Source organism: Drosophila hydei, unplaced genomic scaffold (genome assembly GCF_003285905.1).
Source record: "Drosophila hydei strain 15085-1641.00,03,60 unplaced genomic scaffold, DhydRS2 tig00000001-arrow-pilon, whole genome shotgun sequence".
Classification (NCBI taxonomy): domain Eukaryota; kingdom Metazoa; phylum Arthropoda; class Insecta; order Diptera; family Drosophilidae; genus Drosophila; species Drosophila hydei.
This window is the reverse complement of record NW_022045643.1, coordinates 11,794,608-11,809,907: the sequence shown is the minus strand read 5'-3', so window position 1 is coordinate 11,809,907 and position 15,300 is coordinate 11,794,608. Positions and strand designations below refer to the sequence as shown.

At 41.2% G+C, this 15,300-nt stretch overlaps 5 protein-coding genes across 9 annotated transcripts in view; 3 read left to right on the top strand and 2 right to left on the bottom strand.

Annotated features, from left to right (window-relative positions):
* Positions 1-5,265, top strand: part of LOC111601002 — a 29,595-nt gene extending 24,330 nt beyond the window's left edge. The window contains exons 3-13 of one of the 5 annotated variants that reach the window (XM_030225125.1): positions 197-598; positions 946-1,043; positions 1,112-1,206; positions 1,261-1,382; positions 1,442-1,819; positions 1,885-2,112; positions 2,171-2,515; positions 2,584-3,223; positions 3,280-3,442; positions 4,300-4,404; positions 4,649-5,265. In XM_030225125.1, the coding sequence (XP_030080985.1) occupies positions 197-598; positions 946-1,043; positions 1,112-1,206; positions 1,261-1,382; positions 1,442-1,819; positions 1,885-2,112; positions 2,171-2,515; positions 2,584-3,223; positions 3,280-3,442; positions 4,300-4,404; positions 4,649-4,919 (2,847 nt within the window). In that variant the 3' untranslated portion in view covers positions 4,920-5,265. The remainder of the gene's footprint in view (positions 1-196; positions 599-945; positions 1,044-1,111; positions 1,207-1,260; positions 1,383-1,441; positions 1,820-1,884; positions 2,113-2,170; positions 2,516-2,583; positions 3,224-3,279; positions 3,443-4,299; positions 4,405-4,648) is intronic. The other 4 variants (XM_030225124.1, XM_030225129.1, XM_030225127.1 and 1 more) reach the window with 4 other exon arrangements.
* A 3,090-nt stretch (positions 5,266-8,355) lies between these two features.
* LOC111601008 lies at positions 8,356-8,692 on the top strand. Its single transcript, XM_023317408.2, has one exon. It carries the CDS (start codon positions 8,388-8,390, stop codon positions 8,637-8,639), a length of 252 nt encoding a protein of 83 aa, XP_023173176.1. The 5' UTR covers positions 8,356-8,387; the 3' UTR covers positions 8,640-8,692.
* A 200-nt stretch (positions 8,693-8,892) lies between these two features.
* LOC111600941 (probable chitinase 10) lies at positions 8,893-9,945 on the bottom strand. Its single transcript, XM_023317312.2, has 2 exons — positions 9,844-9,945; positions 8,893-9,783 (listed from the first exon to the last, which is right to left on the bottom strand). Exons 1-2 carry the CDS (start codon positions 9,943-9,945, stop codon positions 8,893-8,895), a joined length of 993 nt encoding a protein of 330 aa, XP_023173080.2.
* Positions 9,946-10,835: 890 nt separating this feature from the next.
* Positions 10,836-12,389, top strand: LOC111600942 (peritrophin-48). The gene is made up of 2 exons (XM_023317313.2): positions 10,836-10,839; positions 11,188-12,389. Exons 1-2 carry the CDS (start codon positions 10,836-10,838, stop codon positions 12,240-12,242), a joined length of 1,059 nt encoding a protein of 352 aa, XP_023173081.2. The 3' UTR covers positions 12,243-12,389.
* Positions 12,390-13,777: 1,388 nt separating this feature from the next.
* LOC111600952 (peritrophin-44) lies at positions 13,778-15,018 on the bottom strand. The gene is made up of 2 exons (XM_023317329.2): positions 14,976-15,018; positions 13,778-14,919 (listed from the first exon to the last, which is right to left on the bottom strand). Exons 1-2 carry the CDS (start codon positions 14,983-14,985, stop codon positions 13,844-13,846), a joined length of 1,086 nt encoding a protein of 361 aa, XP_023173097.2. The 5' UTR covers positions 14,986-15,018; the 3' UTR covers positions 13,778-13,843.
* Positions 15,019-15,300: the final 282 nt, after the last annotated feature.

Here is a 15,300-nt window from a genome sequence, read left to right as displayed (position 1 = left end):
TATATATATTCCAAAGTCTTATGCTTATGCTCTCTCTCTCTCTCTCTCTCTTTCTCTCTTTGACTGTCTCTCTACGTTTTACTCTCGTTTTCTTTCTCTATTTTCTAACTATCCGTTCCAATCTAAATGCTACTTTTTACTCACGTACATACATACATAAATACGTACATGTTTACAAAAAAACACCCTTATATAGGGGGAATTTCGACAAGCCCCCAAGGTCTGCAAGCCGCATCCACACACCACGCCCACAACTATTCCACCGCCCACGATTTATACGCAGGCACCACAATTTGTGCGCCGATCGCCGTCCCTGATGCTGTCCCCGAACAGCTGTCAGGCCGGCATCGGCTCAGGTGCTCGCTGCAGCGTCAGCTCCGCCCAACAGCCGGCGTGCAGCAGTGCCACCGGAACAACTTACTTAACACCTACGTCTAAGAACTTGCAGAGCCAGACTTCCGATATTTTGCAAAGTTCGCCGATCGGTTCAGGCTCTTCGATACCATATAGTTACTATGGCGGCTCTAAGACCGTCGCTTCAACGACCATGACGTCATCGTTAATACATCGTAAGAAACCGCTATTAACACGCAGCGAGGTGAGTCATCCAGCCAGACAAGATGTGGAATCTGTGTCGCACTCAGCCTAATTTATAATGAGTCATTAAAGGGAGACTCAAATATGGAACGATTGGTCTCTGTTTTTCCTTTGGAAATCTCTTCTTTCATTCTTTCTCATCAATCATTGCCCGCACAGGGCAAGAGGTCATAATACCTTTTTTCTACAAATGTATCTATTTGGCATATTTTCTCAAGTGATACGGGACGTACACTTATATAACTGCAGCAAGGGTACTAGAACGTTAAGGTCTTACATATTAGCTCATGCCAGGAATAGGCTGATATCTGCAGAGTTTCATGAGCTAATCATAAATTCTTTCTTTAGGTTTCAAGTTCAGAATATTTTTCGGTATCCTTTTGCCTGGAAGCGTCGCCGTGTCCCGACGAGGAGTTTATTCCGGCCACCAAAGGCACAACCTTACAGTGAGTATTGGATTTGTTAAACTAATTTAAGGAGAATACTTTAGAAACTTTGTTTTGTTTACTTTCAGAAATGCACTGAGGCACATGCTGCACAGGCGAAATCTTAGCTTTTCACAGATCAAAATTACAGACAATATTCCCACTTTTAGCTACTTAGATACAGGTACATATGGTTACTCTTCGGCTATACAAATATTTAACATTCGATTTTGAGTAGGTCCATCGAACATGACAAGCCTTTTGGACGAGTATACCGATGTTGAGAACTTGGCTGGGCATCATCTTGTTATTACGGAACGAGACAGCAGTCGTAAATCTTTGCAAAAGGCAGCCTCCTTCGTAGGTTTATGCAAATTGAGTTAAGTAGTTATTATATTGAGCAATTTCTTTCCTTAAAGGGCTCTCGACAGCGACCGCCGCGGCTTCTATCCTCCGCCTCAACAGAGGAGACTAGTGAATCGGGCAATGCCACTGGCAAACAGATACTTGGTCGTTGGTCCTCTATATTCGGTATAAAAAACCCGCAGCAGAGTCAGCTCTATGATCTGCTCAATAATTATGCCAAAAACGGTGTGCCCCAGCGTCCAGATGCTTTTAGCTCCGATAATCCCGCGCTCGCCGACGCCCTGAACTATCTGCAAAACATGGACAAATCGTGGCGGGACTTTGTCGACAGCAACGCGATGAGTGATAGCGAGATTAAGATACAAACTGCCATATGGGAGCTGGTCACCACAGAGGTCTATTACATTCACGCTCTGCAAACGGTTACACACGTGAGCACCCAATTGAACCTTACTTAGGACACTCCCAATATATGAACATCCCGATTCTTTCATAGCTCTTTCTTGCCTGCTTGGAGGCTGTGCAGGAGGAACGCCTGCTGACTGACGTCGACCAGCACAGACTGTTCTCAAATGTACGATCGGTGTGCGAGGCAAACATTAAATTTTGGACCCAATGCCTCTATCCAATGGTAGCACACAGCATAAGGACACACGAGCCACTGAGATATGCCTTTTTCCAAGAAGGTTTCATAACATTCGCTTCAATTTTCGCGCCCTACAAGGTGAAGGCAACTCTAGCTCGACTTTAAGTTCTTTATCTAATCTGCTGTTGATCCACAGGTTTACTGCGCGGAGCAAAGTACGTGCCAGTTTTACTGCAAAGAGCTCAATCAGAACAATGCGCTTTTCACTGTATACTTGGCCTGGTGTGAGTCGCAGAAGATGTGCAATCGCTTGCGGTTGGCCGACATCGTTGTCCGTCCCATGCAGCGCTTAACCAAATACAGTCTCCTGTTGGCGGCCATCAAGAAACATATGACTGATGTGGAGGATATCGAAGTCATGGACATTATGATACACAGCGTGGAGAACTTTGTAGGCAGCGTCAACAACCACTTGACAATGCGACAGGAGAGTGAGCGCCTCAAGGGTGTCATGGCACGCATCGAATCCTATGATGTTGTGGTAAATATCTGCAAATATATATATGCTCTGGTTAAATTGGACTCGATAATGACGTGGAACAATTGCAGGACACTAACAACGAGGTGCTGGACAAGCTAATCAAGCAGCATAGTCAAATGTTTGATTTGTGCGCTCCCATGCGCGGCTGTCCCGTCAACCAGGTGCGGCATCTGTTTATGGAGGGAGACCATAAGTTCAAGGACAACGTCGGCAAAAGCGATGTGCATTGCTTTCTGCTGACTGACATACTGCTCGTGTGCAAGGGCATGGCCAAGAAGGGCCTGGGTGCGCTTAAGGTCATACGCCAGCCATATCTGACCGATCACTTGATCGTGCAGCTCGCGCACAACAACACGCTGAACTGCGTTTACCTCAACGAGTTCCAGGTGCCCACCACAGGCTTTACGCTGCAGTGCATTGAGGCCAAGAACTGGTACGATGCCTTACGGCGCGCCAAGACCATATATCTTAAGCTGAAGCAAGGCTATGGAGGCGACACCATACGCTACGGCGGCAGCGCCACTGGCGGTGGCACTGGAGATTCCCTTCTTGTGCGCAAGTCGCCCATTAACTCTTCGATCGGCAGTCATGTATCGAGCGCGAACAACAGCCACAGCGGCAGTGTGGAGTGGAACGATTCTCGGAATATATCCGTCGATTTTGAGAAGACTAACTCACTCTCCAGCGACGAGGGCTCCAGCCTAATGGGTAAAGCCAAGCAGCCTATGCTAGTGATTACGATACTTATCCTAACTCAATTTCAGGTAATCAAGGCCTAGCGTCCAAGGGCAAGCAGCATTTGCTGAGGGGCGCACCAAAGCAAAAGATTGGCACGATTGCATCGACATCGGCGAATACCCTATCCGTACAGCCGTTAAACCATTTGGGGCAGAGTTTGCCCAACCTGAACTTGCAACACAACCAAACGTAAGTCGCCACAGACAATGATCAGCTTCCTGCTTAATAGAAGCACACGAGCAAGCAATCGCATACACAAGTATTCACTACTCATCTTCTGATTAGCATTTTCCAGTCATTTGTTTAAGTCCTTAAGCCCGTCCGTATACGTCGTTAATGTTATTATACACTTACTATACATACAAAAACAAAAACAAAAGCAAAAACAACCATATTTATATAAACATATACACATAGTTTGTCTAATTTATAATATATTTTTTTATTTGTAATGCATACAATTTTAAAATAAATATATATATATATTCTATTATACATGTAATGTAAAGCCAAGTTTAACTCGTGTCTTTCATCGAAGCCAACATCAACAACGCTTTCTGCCTCCACTACTCACCACAAGTTCTAATTTGCCTGCGAACTCATCTCTTACGCCAGCCATACCCAAAATTTCTTTTGTTTTGCATTTTGATTTCTTAGGAACACATTGAGCAACTGAGAGAGCTTAGCTTAAACAAATCTTGTACTCAGATTGGTTTCTACAAACGTGCCAAAATAGGTCTCTAGTAGTGCCTCTTTATGTTTCATATATCTTGTTTTCGCGTAATTTCAGACAATGAGAAATATACCTATGTAGAAATGGTACATTATACGACTTGGAACATTTTCTGATAATTTGAATATTTTGTTAAATTTGATTTTTGTATACGAGTTTTGTGCACGCGCTTTGATATTTCTAGATCTTTGTTGATCCACTGAAAATGTAGCTGCAAATGATTTGCGTTTTAGTTCGTTCAATGCTTCAGTTCAATGTAGTCCAGCGAATTATGGTCTGATCGGTTTTAAAGTGAAATTTAACATACTTATAGTAACAATACATTACTTGTGCCGGGCACAACGACTAGTCACTCGGGTAACTTATTGTTGTCGCCCAGTCATCGCGGCATTTCCTATCCACCGCCGAGTCCAACTAGGTGAGTCCGAACGAACGATGGGAACAACTGAAATATATATATATACACACATATAGCATCATTGTCCTTTAATATCTCTGTGTCAATTTTCTATATTCGCATATATGTAACATTGCATATTCTCATGATGTCTCATGACATGGCATGTCTCTCGCATCATCAACATGTGTTATGTAACGAACGGTCCATCAACTTGAATCCTAATGCATCCCACCTAAATGCGTACCTGTGTTCGTGTCTCTAGAGTGCCGCTGAAACGTGGCATGGCATTCTCCACGTCCACGAAGAACCCACCACTGCTGAAGACCCGCAATATCACATCGCAGAACAGTATTAATTGGCATCAGATACCGGCCACGCCCACGCCGCCCAGTCCCCGATCGCAACACAATTCGCCCAGCAGTGCTGATCCCAGGCTGCTGCAGAAACAGATATCCCATCAGATGCCCCTGCAAACGACCAAGCAGAGTAACTTGGACCTCCAGCGAAATTTGAGCAATGAAACGGACGTATAATGCGTCCCCTTGGCCAGCCACAGCTAAACGCTTAACAGTTTAGCTTAGAGTTAGATAATGGAAAACGAGAGGAGAACTAATCCATCGACGCTTCTTTAAATAGAGTCGGTCAATGTACATAATTGCTAATACTGCACCTTTGGGTCCAAATATGATACAAATATAATCAGCATTCCATCTAAGTGCTACTACCCATTCCCATTGTCTATCCATATATAAGTCTATATATGCACAATAATCATATAAAACAGATATACGATTACATTCAACGGTACTCTTCCATGGAAAAGAAAACATTATAAGATGATAGTAAAACAACTATTTTTAATCAATAAATAAATACACAAATATGTATGTAAGCATGTTTATAAAACTTTACAAACACATTTAAGAACTTATAGATACATATAGCTAAAGATAGCAACCAAGATTTATAGTAGATATTTATTTGATTCATTCGTTTCTATTATTTTCCCTACTCTGTTGATAATGCTAACAAAAACTGGGTATATTGGTTTTGTGAATGAACCTTTTCTTTTCTTTTTGAATTAGGTAATCTATTGACAGTTATATTTTTAGATACTTCTTAAAGATGACAACTTCTTTCTAATCTGTTTCCGTTTTCTTTCTCTCTGTTTAAAGTAATTCTGTGAGTTTGTCATGATGCGGAGTGAATTTTGACATATCCCTTTCAATAGACTTTCTGTAGAGTTGGATTGTCATAGGCGACGTACTTAAGAGAGAGCACGCTCAACCAAAACATATATTTACTATTGTTCAAATATCAAATACTAATTAGACTTACGTATGGCATGTTGACAGAGATGCATTCAAAATATAACCACTTGACATAGAGTATGAGTTCGTTATGCTTTATCGATTTATACCCGAATCATTTGCTTGAAATTTAGTACAGCGATTTTAAACAACGATTTGAAATAAGTTTCAATATCTTTTGGACACAAAAATATGTGATAACTTATATACAAATTTAACATCAAAAAATGTACAAAGACGAACTTCATGAAGGTTTTAACACACTCTAGTTTTGATAATGTAAATAATAATTGTCCTTTGTTGTTTGTTTGTATTGTACTAGAGAATTGCTTGGAATAGAGTATGTAGTGCCTAAGGAATGATAAACGTTCTTCCTGCCATTCAAAATGATTCCACAATATTTGAACTAAATCGGGCATAGATTATATACATACATGCATAAATCAATATATTTATATGTGGTATTGTATTAAAAATTAGCGTATAAATAATACTTAAGATATCACTTGGGCTATCAACAAATAATAGTTTAATTAAATCAAAAATTCTGATCATGAAACTGTACTTAAAAATTGTACGAAAAAAATATAACAATATACGACTAGGAAAAACTTTTACTTGTATAAATATTGCGAGAAATGTATACACACACCTACATATAATCATATATATATATATATACATAAAGTTATATACAATATACCTAATCAAAAAGGATACACCTGAAATATTAGAATATTATTTAATGAACAATTTAATTGTATTTTAAATACATATTTTAATTATACTTATATATTTATATATATATAAATATATATATATATACATATATGGAACACATTCATATACTGGATAAAAACATAGCTATTCCCACAGTATTATTTAGTGTGCAATTGAAAATGTGTTTTAAAATAGTATATTATATTAGTCATATATCATGGAAAGTTCGAACTACAACGTCGACTTACACACACGCATATATATGCATAAATATATATATATATAGTGGGTTTTTCAGTCCATAAATAATTATTTGGTTGGATTCTATATTATTAAGAATATTTGTTCTTAAACAGAACTCAAGCTTGAAAGTTTCCTGCAAACGAAACATCCAAGACGCAATCTACCTACCTACACACACATATATACACACACACACACACACTTCTTCTATATATACATATGTATTCATTAAAAAATACAATAACTAATCATAGTAAAGGGCGTAATACAAAATAGCTTTATTTACACCAGTAAATTAGTTATATTTACATACATATGAATAAAATGTTAAAGAATTTATGAATTAAACAACAACAAAAACAAAAACAAAGCAAATATTTTCTTTCGATTTCTAATTAATATGTTAATTGATAACTAAATATCAGAATCTTCGTATTTCAATATAAATTCTTATTTAATTTTATTTATTTTTTAGATTGGTGTAGGGAATGGAACAAGAAATGATATGCCCTTTGTTAGAAATTCAGGAATATTTTCATAAATGTGATGAACTGCAGATCACTGCAGAACTTTCAATCCAGAATCCAGAAAAAATTGTGATTCAGTTTTGTTCAAATAAGTGCTACAGGTGGTAGAAGGCATGATCTAGCCCATGGAGTATATAGATTCTTGTATTATAGACTTGGCCTAAAACAGGCGCAGATAAATAAGCGATAACTTTGTTGTGTTCAAATGATCGATAACTTTTTTGCTATGTAATATTTTGTATAAAAAAGCAAATAGTTGAAGCTTCAGGGTATGCTCTAGTCGAATACTTTAAACTACTGTTTACAGTCTTAGAGAATTAATTGATAATTGGAGCTCAGTGCTTATTTAATAAGCATGTAACTGAAAGCAGGAGAAACTTGTGTTTCAGTGCCCCATTACCAGGCTCAACAATAGAGTTGATCTAGCCCCTTCGGCTATCTGTCCGTATGTACATAAATTAATATAAGATAGCCATTAAGATATCAAATCACAGCAAATTGTATTTAAATATGGCCCTTCAAAATATGGTTAGGAATATAGTTTAGAATGTGAGCAACAAGCGGTACAGGGTAACTCCTAGTCGAGCAACCTGGACTGGCGCACTCATAGTGTTTCCTCAAGTTGAAATGAAAGGTTGACTTTAAGAAAATAAATAATTGCACTGGCGAGCTGAGTGAAGGACATGCGATAAAGGACGCAGAGGACATCATTTATAAAAGCTCGGGGCCACAACGAGAGTCAGAGGCGACTGTTCCCCTTCCGCGTCTGGTGAGCAGCTGTTTTGAAATCATTTAATGGTTTAATAAGCAACGCTGTCCAGCTGCTTGACAATTTTATAGGCAGTCAGTCGGGTACTTAAGTTTTCTTAAGAAGTTCGTAAATCCATTTTAAGAGAACTTAACCTACTTTTATTCGATCAATAAAACTGAGACGTTTGGTATTTAGCCTTGTCTCTGAGAGAGACAGTAGATGTAATAGACATATATATCTAAGTTTATTTCTTCCCAAATGCCGTCTGTCGTATGTAAGAATTGAAGTTAAGATAGCTTATCATCCGCTGTAAAGCAATTGCCGCTTGATAAGCAATTTGACTCGGATACGATTTATGTATTTATTCTATATGATAGCTGGCCTGATAAAAAAGCCCTGAGCACAGTGCAATCATTTGACAGTACAAACGCAGCAACAGAGCAACACAGAATGAGTGTATCGAAAGTCTTCAGTCATCGTCTTACTTTCGCGCTGCTGCTCTGGCTTTGCGGAGTTGCAGTTGCGGCGGGCTTTGAAAATGAATCGCATCCGGATAACGGTTCCGTGACATTCTGGCAGCGTGTGAAGGCCAGCTTCGCGGACTTTCAGTGGCAGCAAACGAAACCAGATTTGGAAAGTCCGGAGACTATACAAAAGCGACGCGAAATATGGCAGCGGCTGACTATGGCAAGGATTTTGTAGGAAATGCCGCAGACAAATTACAATGTAAACGACACTTATTAAATTAAGAAATTCTAATAAAGTATAATCGAATGGATGAATGATGTTATTAATTGTCCCGTGTGGGAATGCCCCAATGCCTCTGACACAACGACAAGTTTTCTGGAGACCCCCGAAACTCAAAGAGGACGATCCTTTGAGTCCTGGACAGCTAGTTAAAGTAGACTTCGATCAAAAGCTCTAGATATTTATATATGTTAGATGCATTTATTTGCTAGTTTTGAAAGCACTTGACATTCTTGGCCTGGTCACAATAGCCAGCCCTCTGATCCCAGTAGAGACCCTTGGGGCACGAGGTGAGCACAGGCATGCCCGCAATGCAAATGTAGTACTTGCCACAGTCATCGGGATGTGGCAGATAGCTCTGACGCTCCGAAGGGCACTTCAAGGCACTGTGTGCCACACTCGGTGGTGTTGGTGTCATGCCGTTTGTGGTTGGTTCCCGTTCACTGGGCAAACTGGGCAAGCTGGGCAAAGTGCTGCTGCTGCTACTGCTGCTGCTACTGCTGCTGCTGTTGCTACTACTGTTGCTGGTGTTAACAATATAGCAGACGGTGACTTGGCCAGGCTTAGAGATTGGCTCTTTAGGCGAAGCCTGAGTTGGATCACGGCTCTTGCTATAGCACTCAGCGCTGCTGCTCAGCTGGCACTCGGAGCTCCTGTAGTTCCAGTGCGTGCCACGACCACACTGATGCCGATGCAGATGGCCGTAGGCGCAAATGAAGTACAGCTGGCAATTGGTGGGATGGGGCAGAAAGTAGGCGCCAAAGTGTCGGCATTCAATATGGTCCGGGTCGTAACGCTCCATGGGACTCACGGCCAGGCCAGTTTGCACATCGACGGCCACAAAGACCGGCTGTGGCCTGCCCAGCCACCAATTGTAATCGACATTCGAAAGTCCACCGGGCGTGGAGGTAGTGACTGTGGCAATGCCATCCACCTGAGTGCAGTTCACCTTTTCGGGCACATCGCACACCGATTCAATCGCATCGAAGTGAAGGCCCTGATCGCAGTAGAAGAGCGTAGTAACCGTGTTGCAGGCAAAGTACGCATTGCAATCCAGCGGATGGGGCACCAAATGACCGTCCGCACGTCCGTCACAAATCTGTAATCAACTCCAGTCTCAGCCATTTCCTTAAACTTCGCACAAAACTTCGATACTTACATGGCTCAGGTCTGCGATTTCCTTATGAATCGACTGCTCCTCGGCTTGGGACACCCCGAGACAGATGCCCACAAGCAATGCAAAATAGATACGAATTTCCATGCGACTGTCTTCAGAAACAGTTTCTGACGATTTCACACACTTTCAGAAAAATAATTGATGATTACCTCGTGTGCGAGCCTTATATAAGGCCAGGCTCCCACACCCAGCACCCGCTGGGTGCAGCCATTAAAGAGTATTATGCGTACACTAATTGGAACATGAAAACCTATTTTTGAGCACTTGTCGCGCCAGAGGTTAAATATGTGATAAAAGAAACACCAAATAACAAGAGCCCAAATGTCAAAAGAATGAATCATACGAAAGGTCGAAAGTGTGGCATACTCTTAGGCAGCATCGAGGAGTTGTGAAATTGGATCTTAAAGACTTAAATGTATTTACTCTTTTGATAATTAAATACGCTCATTAGAGATGTAGACGGAGACGTAGACCTTTCCTACGAGTAAACTAAATTATGAATTATGAATGCGCTTCTTATCGCTGAAGTATCGACTCAGTTATAAATTAAGCTGCTTTCGCACTTGGCTAACTAACATAATAATTACTTCAACAATAAATATCATTTTTATTTATGAGCATCCATCAAATTAGTCAATTTTACAGATAGATAGCAACAGGTCGATCATTGATTTGTTTTAGTAGATGATTTAACTGCCTAATGTTGTCTTTAAAGTATTTTTAAACGATTCGCGAATGGTTCTATCTATGCGAAGCGTGCGGTCTTTCCCAATTTATCAATTGTCGAATTGGTTAAGTCACTTGATAAAATGCTGTATTCAATTTCAAAGGCTCTATTTAATGCTCCAAAAATGATGTGCCCCGTGATAGGTCTACAGCTCAACATGTTCTATTTAATAAGCGTGTTGCCTTCAATTCAGTTAGTCGTTGTCTTAGCCCGGTCAAGTCGCTGCTGCTCTTCGATATCACGAAACATGAGTGCGTAGACAATGCAATATTTGAATATCACATATTAAAAGTGCAATAATTCCAAAGTATTTGTGTCTGGAGCAAGGCAGAACTTTCCTTCCAGTATCTGCAATATAAAATGAAAGGAAGACTTTGAGCCTATAATTATTATGAGTCTTATGATTGGATCATTCATATATTTGAAGCTCATGAAAGAATGCCTCTACTCAACCATTAATCTAGGATCGCAAGAGTCGTCCTATGTTCCTATATTATGGCAGGGTGTACCTAATTATGGAGGAGGCAGATCAAACTACTATTTCTCCTATACAATTGAGTGGGATTTCAAAAATCTAACATAAGCTATATACTTTGCAGATAGAAGTGTGCTCCACATATTGATCGGCCTTGGCCTTGTGTTAATACCAAGCGTCGCATCCACTTTTGATCCGGAACTCATATGCAGTTTGGTCATCGATGGCACTAAGATTAACGATCCGCGCGCTTGCAATGCCTGGATACAATGCATCAATGGCCAGCCCGTAAGCGGCACCTGCGACAAGGATCTCTTTTACGACAGAGAAAGTGAGGATTGCGTGCCGTCTGCTGATGTCAAGTGCATCTCTAGCGATCCATGCGCTGCACTGCCAAATGGCTTTGCCGCCGATCCGTACTCTTGTAATGGATACTACTATTGTGCAGATGGTGTGGGTAAACGCGGCACCTGCAATGCCGGACTGAACTTTAATCCGGGCACCGAGTCCTGCATACGTGATTTTCCATGCAACCCCAAAATGGATCCCGACAGCTACTGCAACATTCTGCCGGATGGTGTGTTCATCAAAGACGATCTCAGTTGCAACGGCTGGGAGATGTGCTGGAAAGGCGAAGTGGTTACTGGCACCTGCCCAGGTACTTTCTACTTCAGTGCCCAAAAGGGCGACTGTGACTACCCGCAGAACGTGGAGTGCGCCATTACAGAGCCGCCTCTGTTGACAGCAGAGCCGGGTGTTTGCCCCCAGGCCGGCAGCTTCATCTCCGACGACAGCAGCTGTAATGGCTATTATTATTGCAGCGAGAGTACCGATGGTCAAATGGTGCTACAGCATGGCGACTGCGACGATGGTCGCTTCTTCACGGCCCGGTCTGGTGGCGCCTGCGTGCCCCGATCGGATATCAAGTGCGAGTACAACCGATGCGTTGGCCTTGGCTATACGAACATAGCGTTGGCTAACGAATCAAATGATGGATGCACGGGCTATGCCATTTGTCAAGACGGCGTCAAAATTGGCGAGGGCACCTGCCCCAGCGGCGATTACTTCGATGAACAAACTCAGCGCTGCACAAACCAGATCATATCTTATGCAGCCTGCGCCACACCTACCCAATCAACACAACACATGATGGATGACGATACAACAACAGCCACATAAGAGGCACGGGAGGAATGGTGTGTCCCTATACCATATCATAAAGCAACACCCAACATTCTGACAATCAATTTCATAAAAATACACTCATTTATTTACTTACTCACCATGGACTTTGATTAGTTTATTTCTTGTTCACAAATCGTGTGTGCCCCAAAGACAATGTATACAATACCAATGTGATAAGGTTAAATATGTATATGATTTACACATATATATATATTTATATATTTTTAATAAACACCTTGATAAGCAATTCCGGAAAGCTCTTTGTATACACGTTTGACCATTATCTTAGTTTCATGGATCTGGAAAAGAATTTGACTTGGTTCAGACTTGAAAGGCTTAAAGTATATTTAAAGAGTATACAACAGAGAGGGGACGAGAAATGGTATAATTTTTTTAATATATAAAGATTTAGAAATACTCATTAATCTAACATCTGAAGTTTATTTTTAGAAGCTCGCTCAATATAATAAAGGCCTGTAGCTTATAGGAACGGTATATTCTTAGTCGTATACATTCAAGTCAAGCACAGTTTCATTGTTATAGCAGGATCTCATTGCAAATGGGTATTCAGTGTCTAATGGTGTTGGAAAAACTTATATAACAGGCAGAGGAAGGCGTGGTAGACTCCATGAATTCTATATACTTTTGATCTGGACGACAAGCTGAGTCGATCGAGTCACATCCCTAATAGAAGCTTGCAATTATTTATGTATATTTCTTTATATTTTTAAGCAAATCATGAAAACCATTAAAGCTGGAATATGGACAAGTTTATTATAAAACGCATTTAAGCCAAAAGTTTTTCACATTGTTAAAACTCTTATGCTATAGAGACGCCTGGTATGATTGTAAAATGGTCGCAGAGTCGGGGTATTTCCTAGTCAGACAGTCCCGACTAGAGCACTTTTACTTGTTAGAACATATGTAATGAATAAATTCAGAGAAGCAGCATAGTTGTTCAACTTGTTCGAATTGCAATTAGTTTTGTTTGAACCGCTAATAGAATTGTACATCTGATGAACGGGGCCAATAATATTTTAGAGTTCCCTTAAATATGAGAAATTTGGCTGGTATCTGAGATATTTCGGCAGTTTGTTTTCTCACCTCACCTTGTCGTTTATCGGTACGGCACAGGTACAGTGACTCTTACTACCAGTAAGTTGGTACAAGCACCTGCATATTATCAGCGCTCGTCAGTATTAATTAGCAGGCATAAGGTATGTGTTGTACATGCCATTCGAATTCGTCGAAAATATCGCATATATTTTTGACAGTCTGATAACGCATTTTCTATACTGAACCTTTTTTGAAAATAGTTTCAGTTCTAATGGGAACTGGTCTTTGTACTTGTTATTCAACATGAATATTCCAATATATATATATATATATATATATATATATATATATATATATATATATATATATATATATATATATATATATTTATATATAAATATTTTTTTTTTTTTTTTTTAAACAAAACGAAAAGAATATGCAATGCTTCTTGACTTCCACCAAATTGAGGCCTGATTTAATTAGATACAATTACAATTATATTTTGAAGGCGGATCGCGCTTCGCGGTTTCGGGTTTTCTTCAGGGCTGGCAGGCGACATAGTTGTGGTTAGTGGGAGTGCATCCCTGGCTGCGTTCGTCAAAGAAATATTCGGAGGGGCAGTGGCCAATGCTTTCAGTGACTCCGTCCACGCAGCGACCATAGGATTGACAGTTGCCCAATACATTGACGTAGGTCAGTGTGGACCCAGCGCAACGATCCAGCAGACAGCGAACATTAAGACGATCGCGGCAGGAGAGCTTCTCGTAGTCGAAGTACGTACCCAGAGGGCAACGCAGATGTTGGGGATTTGTGTCGTGCTTGCCTTTAACAGGAGCCCTACAGATGTAGTAATGGTTGCAAGACTCATCGTCCGCATAATAGCCCTGACGCGCTGTTGTCCCGTTAACCAGACAGAAGGTATTCTCTGGCGGTGGTAGTGCTGCATTGCCATAGCAGGTGACATTGGCTGCGGCTACGCACCTGCCAAGGGAAACATCATACGCCTTTTGGTCGGCACATTCGCGCTCATAGAGCACGTCGTCTATGCAGACATAATACTTGTGGCAATGCTCCTCATGGGCTAGACTAGTATTGTTAGATAAGGAGCGGCATACAGGCGATTTGGTCTTTACGCCGCTTTGCGGGCAGGTGTATTGGGTGGAATAGACACAAGAACGTGATTGTGGATTGAAGATCAGTTCGTTAGGGCAGTTGGCCTTGACCTCGCGATGCCCTTTGCACAGTAGATAGCCTTGGCAATTGTAGCTTGTGGAATCTGGCAGGAAAGTGCCATCCTTCTCATTGGCACAGACATTGACAATGGTGTTATTGGACGCTGCAGTCGTGTCGTAAGGGCATTCGACATTTTCAGCCATGGTACAACGGCCCCTATCCTTGTTATAGCTCAGTCCGGTGGCGCAGGTGCCCTCCTCTATTGTGGTGGTATGACTCGGGCAGTGTACCCAATAGTTGCACGTATTTGGCCGAAGGAAGCTGGTATCCAAGGGCAGCAAGTCGCACATCTCAGTCATCGAGAGATACTCAAAATCGTCTATTTTGCTGCCAGTGGCCAGGGCTACCACGGTAAGCACAAGCAGGGACAGGACTCCTCTAGCTACAATTAACGGCGTTAGCAATATGGAACAGTGTTAACCAGCGACGCAGAGTTACCTTGCTTCATGCTGTAAATGGTTATCGATTAATTATTGGTGATAGTTGTCGGTATCCTTAAATTGATGCGATCACTAGCTCCGCGTGCAGCTCAGCAACTTGACTGATGCGCCAGCACCGGTCGGCACCTTCTTAAATATGCAAAGTTTCATTATTTCATTCATTTCTGTTTAGCGAAAAAATCAATTTTGAAAATGCACAGGCCCAAGGAAGACAATGTCGATGTCTCTGCCTGTCTCTGATATCAGATAGCAATGTGGGCGATAGCAGTCGCATCTGATAGCGCACAGCATGTAAATTACACGGCAATAACATGGCCAATAGC

Excerpts from the sequence above, each read along its gene's own strand:
- LOC111601008 (XM_023317408.2), top strand. The coding sequence starts at position 8,388 with ATGAGTGTATCGAAAGTCTTCAGTCATCGTCTTACTTTCGCGCTGCTG.
- LOC111600941 (XM_023317312.2), bottom strand. The coding sequence starts at position 9,945 with ATGGAAATTCGTATCTATTTTGCATTGCTTGTGGGCATCTGTCTCGGG. Across the intron at positions 9,784-9,843 it reads AAATCGCAGACCTGAGCCAT|ATTTGTGACGGACGTGCGGA; the intron begins GTAAGTATCGAA and ends AGTTGATTACAG.